This window comes from Gymnoscopelus braueri (genome assembly GCF_963280865.1).
Source record: "Gymnoscopelus braueri genome assembly, chromosome: 12".
Lineage (NCBI taxonomy): Eukaryota > Metazoa > Chordata > Actinopteri > Myctophiformes > Myctophidae > Gymnoscopelus > Gymnoscopelus braueri.
In genome coordinates this window covers 28800887-28813504 of record NC_137614.1, presented here as the reverse complement: position 1 = coordinate 28813504, position 12618 = coordinate 28800887, and the positions used below count along the sequence as shown (strand labels likewise).

The 12618-nt window shown below is 44.7% G+C and overlaps 1 protein-coding gene across 1 annotated transcript; it reads left to right on the top strand.

Moving 5' to 3' along the window:
• Positions 1-873: 873 nt before the first annotated feature.
• Positions 874-2089, top strand: LOC308096472 (uncharacterized protein; the record flags this gene model as incomplete). Its single annotated transcript, XM_080443892.1, has 2 exons — positions 874-1066; positions 1683-2089. The coding sequence occupies 2 exons, from the start codon at positions 874-876 to the stop codon at positions 2087-2089; spliced, it is 600 nt and encodes a 199-aa protein (XP_080300018.1).
• Between the last annotated feature and the right edge of the window lie 10529 nt (positions 2090-12618).

Sequence of the window (12618 nt, the reverse complement as noted above, 5' to 3'; positions counted from 1 at the left end):
TTTAACGGATATCTCAGTTTCTTCAATATACGCATTCCAATGCTCAACTAATAAGGCATATAGTAGTAGCCTACAAAGATGACTCATTATGAAATGCATTGTGAAAGACAGTGTTTCCCCCTGTGGGATTGTGGAGGTATAGGTATGTAATGAAGGAAGCGAGCATGAAAGTGCGTATCGAGGGAATGAGGTGAGAGGGAGATGAGAGAGAGAGAGGTAAAGATTGAGGAATGTTAGGAATGAGGGTGGAGGTGGGGAGACGCTGACTGGAATGGAGCAATGAAGCGTGGAGCAAAGAGAAGGGCTCAATGGGGGAGGGAATGGAGAAGAACGGAAGGTGGGAGTTGGGGTTGGTGAAGGGGGAATAGATTATGAGAAAGGCACGGGGAGAAGTGAAGGAAGGAAGGGGTTAATGTAAAGGAGGAAGTGGGGGGTGGTGAAGGAGAAAGGAGGGATTACGAGGGGAAAAAAGAAAACACACACACACACACACACACACAGGCCAGAGAAGCGCAGTGAGTGCACATTCTGTGAGGAGGGGGAGAGAGTGCGCTGCACATGCAGTTTGCGCACGCAGTTCGCGCCTAATTCACCATGGCTGCAGTCTGCATACCACGCATTATGCGCGAGAAGCAAGGCAAAAAAGCACACACTGTGAAGGTGCAGAATATGATCAGCATGGAGCCCTCGACTAGTGAGACATCTGGGAAAAAAAGGAAAGCCAAATTTACAGACAGAGAAATAGACACATTGGTGAATGAGGTTATGGCAAATCAAGCTATTTTAAAAGCGCGGAGAACGACAAAACAAATCGACAAAATTTGGGCTTCGATTACCCGCAGGGTCAATGCACAGGGGTCAACACAAAGAACGATGGAGGAAGTAAAGAAAAGGTGGCAAGACGTCAAAAGGCGCAGTAAGGAGAAGGTTGCCGTAAACAGAAAGAAAGTCCGGGCCAGCGCAACAGGCAGTGGATCGACACAAGAAATGGTACCAAGCAACGTGGAAGACATGGTTCAGCAGTGCATGGGGGGCATCGACACGGCAGAGACTGCCACATCAGAAGGTACACTAATTTAGCAATAAACTAGTGCAGTACACTGTCAGTGTCAGAGTGCTTAGTGCAGTACCCATTATAGAGGCCAGTCTATGACATCAGTCATATACTGTATGAGTCATAGATGACTGACGTCAGACTCTCCCAAGTTGGTGCATCAGACCATGAGGCACGCGCACGCACACACACACACACACACACACGCACACGCACACGCACACGCACACGCACACGCACATCATAGTAAATGTATAGAACGGACATTCATAGCAATGCTGTGCATCTGTGACAACCTTGGAAGATAAAGTCATCTATCCATTGGCCTCAGTGATGTATTTGTTCAATATATGCAATGGATATGGTGCCCAGATACAGTATTATGCAACATTACATCATCAGCCATCTTTGCCTGGGTACTGTTTCCAATTGCAATTACAGTATGAGCAGCAATATCACCTGTGCAGCACCTAATTGTTTATTAAATGGACCAAAATGACCAGGGAGGCAAACATTACTTTTGAATGTTAGTATAGAGCAGGGGCAGATCTGGGTGGGACCAGGTCCACTCGGATTGAATCTGGTCTGCAGGTACCATAGTAACATTTATCTTTATTTTTGTGTTTAGATCATGGTGGAACGACGTCAGTCACTAAAGCCACTGGCCACCACACAGTGGTCAGGGAAGCCGCCGCCCCCTGTTCAACGAGGGAGACAATCAACGATATTGACAACAAGCTTTTGGAGGAGCAAAGAATGCAGACGAGCGCCGTTCAAGAAATTGCTGATAACACCAAGGTCTTCACCGCGGCAGTTAAGGCCATGAGGCGCGACAGTAGAGACATCCTTGCGTCGTCGAGACAAGTTGTCTCCGCCATTACAGGACTAACAAAAGCAGTGAACTATTTGGCACAGCAGCAGCAGGACACCAACAACTACCTGAAAACTTTAGTTGGCCAGACCCTCTCCCAGCACGGTGAGCAACCCAGGACCGCTGCTGCGGTGCCTAAAAGATCACTGCGACACAAACGGTAGATGCCACATGACCCAGAGGAACCGGGCCAGAGGATGGCTTGTCAATTTAATGCATGCCATCAGATTTGTTTTTGTTTTTCCCTTTTACAATGACTTCTGTTTTTGTTGTTTGTTTGCTGTCACTCTACAAGCACATAGCTGTGTGTGGAGTACGTGCCTGGGGGAGTTTTCTACATTTTGTATCGTATTTAGCCTTAGACCACGATACTTGCATAATGAACGTTTTATTTCCTCATCCATCAGCATTCCTGGAGGTTTTGAGCTGCAAAGTAATAAAAACACATAACAGAGATAAGTTCAGCTGCTTTATTTATGATACTATGATAATAAAACATTAAATAAAAACTATTTTCCATCTGTAGCCAGCGGGCTACCATAGCTGAATGGGTAGAGAGGCTGCCTGGGAAACAAAAGGTCCCTAAACCGAGTGCATTCCATATGAATAAGGCTAAAGGCCTTCCCGCAACTGACCCCGGTTTGAATTCGACCTGAGGCTCTTTGCTGCATGTCATCCCCCTCTCTCTCCCTCCTTTCCTGTCTCTCTCTCATTGTATCTACGGAAATAAAGCATAAAAATGTCAGAAATAAATCTAAAAGACAAAAGCAATGACAGCATCCGGCTGTCAAGTAGCTACATTATGTATACAAATGAGAGAAGTGCTGTTTTCCCAGACCCAAAGAGAACATACCTTTAGTAAATAACAGGCCTTAATCATGGCTGCAGTGCACCTCATCTGCACTAGAAATCATTATGTATCTTCTTTTTTTTTCAAGTCTGACTGTAAGAGTCAAATTCCTGCTGCTCCTTACTCCTAACCAGACAGGCGTGGATTGAACCGTCTGAATAACACTGGTATCCTTAAGCCTAATTTATACGCCATTGTGCGATGAAGTAAGAATCAGGCTTTAAAGGCTGATTGGGCTGACTGAGTGATGAAGAAGAGGTTAAGGAGGATGGGCGAGTACCGAGGGACGCAGGGACCGGAAGCGAGTCAAGGGAAGGTGACCGGGTACAAACAGTGAATGGAGGGTGGGGGTGGGGGTTGTACACGAAGAGGCAGTGATAGAGAATCAAGGGTGGGACGCGAAGGAGAGAGGTAGAGAAAGAGAGGGGGAGGGGGAAGGGCTGGTACAACAGCTGCTGCTCAGTTATAATTGCCTCAATTAGCTGATAGGGCTGCCACGAAGACAGTGTTTGAATCGGTCGCCATGACAACCGAGCTGCGGTTGCTCCCGAGAGGTCTGAGGAGGGGGGGGGGGGGTTGCGATGGATGGGGGGCTTTTCTAGCGATGGCGTGGCTTCAGGAGATCAGAGCAGGAGTTAGGGAAGATGGAAGGGAGGAGGGAATTAAGGGAATGAAAGACAGAGAGAAAGAGAGAGAATGGTAGGATGGTAGGATGAAAGGTTGCATGAGAGATGCAGGCCACAGATGATGATGATGGCTCCGTGTGGTGATAAAGGCAGGGAGGGAGGGAGGGACAGACAGACAGGGGAGGAGGATGGCTCAAGAGAGAGAGGGGGGAGAAAGCGAGGATGAAAAGTGGGATGGAAAAGCAAAGACAGGAGCCAAGAGAGATACGGAAGAATGGTGTGATTGAAGGAGTCAGCGGGAACGCTCGTCTCGACGACGATAATGGCTTGATGGAAACAGTTAGCGGGATGGTTACAAAGATGAACTTAAACAGAGAGACAGAAAAAGGTGTTGGAAAAGAGGGTTGGAAAGACAGAGGAAAGACCAAAAGAGAATCAAGCTTGGGGGGAATGGAAACCCACTCTTATGGTGGCTTTAAAGATGGAAATATCAAATAATGGAGAGAGAGAGAGAGAGAGAGAGAGAGAGAGAGAGAGAGAGAGAGAGAGAGAGAGAGAGAGAGAGAGAGAGAGACAGACAAATATGGAAAACCAGAGCTCAGTGAGACAGAGATGATGCCAAAGAAACAGATGATCAGAAGAATACAAAGATGAACTTAAACAGAGAGAGGCACAGAGAGGGAAAGATGGAGGGAAGACCAAAAGAGAATAAAAATGACACTGCCTGCAATGTTGGTACCTGCTGTGTTGTAGAAAAGGTAAATGAAGGGTAAAAGACATCAGGTGCTCCTCCCAAAGACCAACAAGTATGAATGGTGGGAACTGGCAATTGGTGAAAATAACTGGACACATGCTGGGCACCTTTACACTGCTGAACTTCACAGTGTTGAAACAGTTCCTTGTTTGTGAAAGCAAAAATCACAAATTATTTTCTACGGGCAAGTGTCCATATTCTTGTCCATATTCTTGTCATAATAGGTGAAAATTCTGCAAAATAGGCAAAAAGTATGCAAAAATAGCAGACCTAACAGATCAGCTATTTTCAGCGAAGAGATTTGGTGTGAGGGGAATTGGGGGGGGGGGGGCAGTACAGACCCCTGAGGGACTCCGGTCAACGAAGTATATAAGGTTTAAGTGGTTAATTAGATGGCAGAGGGAGCAGGAAGGGATGGGGGGATGGTAAATGGAGGGGGAAGGGAAGGATATAGGTATGGCCACTGCCCTGGTTGGAGGGGTCAGACATAAGGCTCTGCTGGGTGATCAGTGGGGCTCGGTGACCAGCTATAGACCAATCTGTCACTCTCTCTGATCATCCAGGAAGATGGATGACGATGGCCAGACACCAGCTGCGGTGCGGGAGTGAGTGCAGGCGTGGGTGTGTGAGAGACTCCGAAGTGGTTGGCACCCCTCCACTCTCTTAATCTTTCACTACAGATTGAAAGAGTGAAAGTCTCTAGTCTCACTCGCTCTCTCCATCGTACCAACACTGTCTGGAGTGTTTCTTATTTCAGTGTGTGTGTGTGTGTGTGTGTGTGCGTGCGTGCGTGCGTGCGTGCGTGCGTGCGTGCGTGCGTGCGTGCGTGCGTGCGTGTATACCAATGTGTGGGTGTGAGTGTGGCCACTTCATGCCAAACGCAGGGTGTGCACCACCACGGGTGTCACACTATCACTCAATCACTCCACAGTGCTGTCAAGGGGAGAGCAGGCCCGCGACTGCTAGTTGGCAAGACACGCACCCTCTTTCCATATATATTCATGAAAGGCCATCTTTTCTCTCAAGCGACAGGGTCTGGCGCACTGTTAGACATTTGATTTATGGCCCCTCCACGCCTGAAGGTTTATATATATGGGACTGGGACGGGAGCTGCCGAGTGCTGAGCAGGCGTACCGCCGGACAGTGATGAGCTGCTCACAACTACTCAACTGTACATATGAGTACGTGCACACACACACACACACACACACACACACACACACACACACACACACACACACACACACACACACACACACACACACACACACACACACACACACACACACACACACGCGCAGATGTGTAGTATGCGCCTGTATACGTACACGCACACATGTGCACAGTACACGCATATGTATACTGTGTAAGTGTTGTATGCGTATGAGCAGGCATTGAGAAGCATAAAATATAATATACATATACTGTACATGCTACAGAAGCATAAATCCACATGCAGCTGAACCCACACACAAGCACACATGCACACATTTGTATTATGTTCTTGCACAGACACACCCCATCAGTGCAGTCTCTCAACCACGTGGCACAGTTGAGTAAGTGTTATGTATGATCCGTACCCAGGCTGACAGCTCCACAGAATGTAATTCAACCCTAATATCCTCCCTGGTTGAACCAAGTGACTGATCTCTCTCTCTCTCTCTCTCTCTCTCTCTCTCTCTCTCTCTCTCTCTCTCTCTCTCTCTCTCTCTCTCTTCTCTGTTTTACTGGTGAGAGGAGATAAGCATGACAGGTGGTAGAATTTAGATCAGGTGGCACATATTAATTTAATGCCAGTCAAGCCTTCAGCCAATCAGATTCACTCTCACCTCGATACAAGATGCCATGTTTTATCCCCTCATAAAATGTCATCCGACGCTAAAAGGTCTCAATTACTGTGACTCTATGTATGTACAGTATGTATGTATGTGTGTGTGTGTGTGTGTGTGTGTGTGTGTGTGTGTGTGTGTGTGTGTGTGTGTGTGTGTGTGTGTGTGTGTGTGTGTGTGTGCACTGCTGGCACCAAGTACACAGCAGTGCACAGACGCGCACAAGCATGAACACAGAGCAGATATTCTTGCCTTTCCATGCGATCGGATGCATACGTCTTGTTCCAAATGAATGTCAAGACATTTTGAAAGGTGCGACTGCTCTGAGATTGAAGGCATAAAAAATGAAAGTCATGTTGGATGGCAGTCGACAGCAGCTGCAGCAGGCAGAGAATAACTAGAATTTCTTTTCATGTGCTTTTCTCTCTGCTACCAAGAAGGCAGCCAATTATGCTACCAATGTCTTTCATTAAAAGCCTTAAGTGCCTTATAAAAGGCATCTTACAGATCCCACTTTCTTTTACCTTCAATTGAGGAGAAGGGAGATATGACAGATAAAGAATAGAATGTCAGAAGCTAGGAGAATGTAAGCCGTCGGCTGTCTTCTCCACTGGTGCCCATGGGCTGCCTGGCGCTGGCGGAGAGAGAGGACAAATTGGCACATGCCAGAGTTTCTCTTTATGTATAATTGATTCATTTTACGGTAAAGTGAGTGGTGTTTAAATGTTTCATAATGGTAGAAATATCATTGGGGATAAATATGGCTATTGGATCCACTATGAAAGAATTTACAACTTCATGTGCATGCCTTGTGCAAGCATATAGTCAAACATAAGAGGACATTTCACACTTTATTCTCCAAAGAAAGGTGACAGACAGCATGAGAATTTAACACACATGGAAGGATATTTGTTTTTTTTGTGTTATCTATTTTAGAAACCTGTCAATAAGTTGATAAAATGAAACATGATTTTTTTTTTCTTTTTTTGCTTGTCCATTTAACAGATAGATTTATTCAATTTAACTTTGGTTTTTGTCATGCTGAAAAGGAAAATGAAGGACATCTGGCATTGTGTGGCCAATGCCAGAAAAAGGATGGCTCTCTATTCAAATATTTTATTTCATAAGAAGTCCTTATAGTAAAAAGTTTTAGTCAGGTTGCATCTTGCAGCACAATTCCAGAGCACTTATAACAATTTAACTATTTGACACAAGTTCATAGCATTCTTCTGTGCAGACTGGGAACACCACAAGGTTGTTTTTCTGCATGCTTCTTGTCCCTATAGAACTGCCATTTCTTTATATTTTAAGTGGCTTTGGGTCAATAACATGAAGCATTTCAAGGAAAAAATATTTTCTACATGTGGGAGTTAGTCAATTATATTGAAATTCACAAAAAAAAGGAACAAATAGAAACACACTGTAGTCTGATGACAGAGGATTAAACCTTGAGATTTGCCCTCTTTTGACATCTGTGGATACGTCTGAGTGATGGAGCAGAAGACAGAAGGAGACCACTGCTGGCATATCCATCTTCAGGGTGTTACTAAATGGAGAACGATTGGCTGTGAATACCCTCCCTCTTCCATTAATTATCATCAGTAACGCCTCCCTGGTCATTTATCTCACACACATCCACTAACCACTGATCTGCCCATCCCCCTCTGGTGCACATCCCCCATCTCCCTATACGTATAGAGCGTGCATATACAGTGTATACACACACACACACACACACACACACACACACACACACACACACACACACACACACCTCCTGAGCCCGTTCAAAGTGTTTTTGTTGACAGAGGACAGTATTCGCAGCCAAACCTAATCAATTTAAAGTATGGGCTCTCGCTTGCTCACTAAAAGGCCCAGGTAATACAGAAACATTTCGAGGTCCCTCGCTTTCAAAAAATGTGGCGAGTGGCGACAGGGATTTGAGAGCAGCCTCTCTGTCAGTCTGGTATCGCGTTTGTGAGGAAATCAAATGACAGGAGGGGGGCACAGGAATGCATTTCCCTTTTAGCGGCGTCTGTTGCATTAGAGAGATTGCTCTGGTGGAAATGAGACGTGCTGAAAAATGACACGCACGGGATTTCTGCAAAATGAAGTGCGCTGCTGTGAAAAATGGGTTTATTGTCAGCAGACCAGCGCACCAGATACTTCTGTCCGTGTCACCGTGTGTGATGGATGGGCGCCGATGGGGGCGTTTTGTACCCTGACGATTTCGTCAAGTCAACAAACAACCAACAGATAGGGTAGAAAATGTCCCACGGCATTACAAGAAACACAGTGACTGCCACAAGACTCTAGAGTCAAATCCTCTGTGTTCATTCATTCATTTGTATTTCTGAGAATGTGCTCTTTTGTACACTCAGAGTAGCCTATAAATAACACTTTACTGGGTAACGTTACGTGCGATAGTTGACTCATTGACACAAGACATAACATGAGATGAGTTCGTGGTGATGACCGTGTCCCGTGGGTATTCTCTCACCGTGTTATCATAGTGACGACAGCTTATTGCAAGAGTGCATCCCTGTGGTGTCACGGGTAGGGCGGGGCCGTGAATTCCCTGGATGACTTTGATTGTCATCAATACAAGCAAAGGACCACTCCTCTGTTCTATACTCTCCACACTCTTCACAGACGTGCACTCGCTAACACACACATACTGTTTTAACTCAGGTACGCGTGATCCACTGAAACACACACACACACACACACACACACACACACACACACACACACACACACACACACACACACACACACACACACACACACACACACACACACACACACACACACACATACAGAGCTTGCACATAATGCATGCACACACCAACTACCAAGCAATCATTCATACGCATGCATGCTTGCACACAAAGATGCACACACAGACTCCTTGCCCCAGAATGCCCAAAGGGAAACGAGTGTGCACACAGCTCTTTTCCCTGGCAATCTGTCAGGTCCTCTTTTTTCCTCTCTCTCTCACTCTCAAATCTCTCCGTCTCTTCTCTCATTTTTCTATTCTTCCGCTGTCAGTATGCTTCTCTCGTTCCCTCCCATCATGCCTGCAATGCAACGCTCACACACACACACACACACACACACACACACACACACACACACACACACACACACACACACACACACACACACACACACACACACACACACACACACACACACACACACACACACACACACACACACACACACACATACACACTTCTTGCAGCACAGCACACCCAATCATACACTTGATAGCACACACGCATAATGTAAACGAGTACACTACACATTGATTGGTTGATTGATTGATTGATTGATTGAATACTTTATTAGTCAGAAATGGAAACAGCACGAGGTACAGTCAGACATTAAGGCAAAAATTATTACACAATTTCAAGTCCTGGGGACTTGTTTCCATTGTGGTCTTATGTATTCAATTCATCAACATAAAAAATACAATAATACATGTCATCAACAAATACAAAACACTAAATATGTACAAAGGAGAAAAAGGAAAAACGTCGGCAGTGAATGACACCTCCTTTCTATGGGAAAATTGCATTTACCTCCCCTTGTGGTCTCCTGATAGATGGGTTTTCAGGCTAGTTTTGAAAGAAAGTGATTTACATCTTTTAATGGATGGTGTCAGGGAATTCCACATTTTGGTGGCAGAGAAGTAGAATGAGAATGTTCCCATGTTCTATACACAGTAAAATCTCTGTTAATGTATCCCTTCTTATATGTACAAATATAACCAAATACGGGTCCATTTGGGTACATTTCTACACTCTATAAAATTAACAACTAGGAGAAACTGTACAAATAATGTAACCTCTCCCCTGAGGACCAGAAAATACTCCCTAACACTGAGAGGATTTTGCTGTGTACACATACAGTACACACACAAACACACACGGGAGGCGCACGCATCCACACACTTGCTTCTATGCAGTCTGCCTCTAGCATGGTCCTGATTTATACTCTGTCGTACGACGGTGTTGCGCGCCAAAAGTAGCCGATATATCGTCGCTGTCGGGTCCAAAAAAAAACGTCCTTTTTATTATTATTCAAAAAAGGGAAATAGTGAGCTTGTAGATCCGCCATTTTCACTACTTTTGTGCGACACTGTTATATGATGAAGTAATGCATTAATGTACAAAAAAATAAAAATAAACATAAAGTTGAAAATATAGCGATACAAGGTTTCTGCCAGACGGCAACGATATACAAGCTCACGACGCGTTGCGGTCTCCGAGCTAAAGATCCACATTAGCTCCTGGTTCCTAATGCGTGCTCTACATGCAATCCCACTTTAATCTACTCACAGTAACCACAGTGGTACCAGCAGGCAGCAAAGCATGGTCTGCCTGGGGGCAACCCTGAGGCACTGCTATGTTCCATCTACATTAGCATCCCCTGCCAACTGTACACCGCATAGTACTGAGTGCTCGTTTAACCCTGGAAGTGCGCACGTTTGATTACATTTGTGCACTCGCAGGGTTACAAATGAATAGATTAACACTGAGGATTTCAATGTGTACACTGACTGTATAGCTATAGCATGCCCTGCCAACTGCATGTATGGGTGCGTGTGCACGTCGTGAGGGTGTGTGTGTGTGTATGTGTGTGTGTGTGTGTGTGTGGGTGGGTGGGTGTATATGATTATTTATGTGCATGGTTAATAGTAGAACACAATTAAGCATATGAATGTGCCCTGTGAATATATTTTCCTGTGTGTGTGTGCGTGTGTGTGTGTGTGTGTGTGTGTGTGTGTGTGTGTGTGTGTGTGTGTGTGTGTGTGTGTGTGGTGTGTGTGTGTGTGTGTGTGTGTGTGTGTGTGTGTGTGTGTGTGTGTGTGTGTGTGTGTGTGTGTGTGTGTGTGTGTGTGTGTGTGTGTGTGTGTGTGTGTGTGTGTGTGTGTGTGCTTTTTCAAGGTACTGTTTGACACTAAGTTCCTTACACACAGAAGCGTTTATTTTGTGTGATCAATTGACATCAATTTAAATTGATGTTTGTGTCATGAGTACATCAACGCAGAACACAAATATTATGTTAATATCAACTGGGTCTGTCTGTCTGTCTGTCCACCATCATGCCAGATTTCTTGTGCGGTAAGCCATTGAAGAAAATCCACAAATATTTTTCACAAATTGTGAATATCTTCTTTCGGCATGGCGGAGACTTTGGCTTCATCGCTGCGAAACTTTGCACACACACTCCCTTGATGCCAATTCAGAACCTCTGCCCTAAATTTCTCACATGGGCCTTTTATAGCGCCACCAGGAGGCCAATTTGTGCTAAACACATTTTTGTACAGTACTCCTACAGATTTTGTCCAAAAATCCCACAAATCAGTACACAGTATCTCTATCATTAAACGAAACAGGTCTTTCAGATTTTTCATATTCCATCTTGATTGGAGATGGGCTTCCAAAGTTTGCAGGAGTGCTCCGTTTTCAACAAATTGCCTCAAATCATGAACACAGCTTGCTATTTCTGTGAAATCTTGCACACAATTCCCATAGGCCGAGGAAGAAATGCCACTTGAATTTTTTTAAATCAACCTCATGGTGGCGCTATAACAGGCTGATTAGTGTTTTTACCTATAACTGCACCGATCTGTGTAAAACTTTGTATGCGCACTCCCTAGAGGCCAAGGATAAACCTGCAAACCCTGCATTTCTCACATCTGCCTTTTATAGCGCCACCAGTTGGCCGACTTATTTCTTTTTATATTTAGCCTTCAGATTTCATTAAAATTTCACGCAAATCGGTACACATGATCTCTATAGTCGTGTGATCAAAGCGGATCTGTTTGATTTTTCATATTCCATCCTGATTGGCTAAGATTCACATCTAAAGTTTACAGGAGTGGCCCGTTTTCAACAAAATTCCGCATATCATGAACGCAGCGTCCGATTGCGGTGGAACTTTGCAACTTTTCTATCGTTAAGTGATCAAGGCATTTTTCCATTCTGATTGGAAAATTCCGAACATTGCTGGCCCACAATAACCTACCTGACCTGGCGGAGACCTGTGCTCCGAGGAGCACTTTTTCTAGTTTGAGAATAGTTTTCATAATTATGTTGTGAATTCATTATTTCAGATCCACCAATCCCTCTATACCTTCAAGTCAACATGAGATCCACAATTCAAGCCACACCGTTAACCCGTTTTGTTACTCTTCAGAGTGAAATGAATGTGCAGTAGATACCCATGACGAACCACTTGCAAACCATCTTGCATTCTTTTCCATCTTTTCTTCTGAGTTACAAGAAAATAAATTAATGCTGCACTGCTGACTGACTCCGTTATTCAAAAACGTATTTGATGTGATGTTTTGTCCTCCTGACATTCTAACTGTCAACACTGTAATTGTGCCGCCTGCCCTCGCATTGTTCTTTAGATTTTTGTCCTTTGTATTAAGTTGTCTAGTTTTATTTTGATGTGCAAAACCGATGGTCTCCCATCCCATCTCTCAAAGCACATCATTTCTGTGAGCACATAGCATCTCCTTCCTCTCATCTTTCCTACTGACTCAAACAAAGAGAAGAAGGAAAAAGGTGAATCCCCCACAAACCCCTGTGTTAGAAACACAAATGAGAGTTTTGAA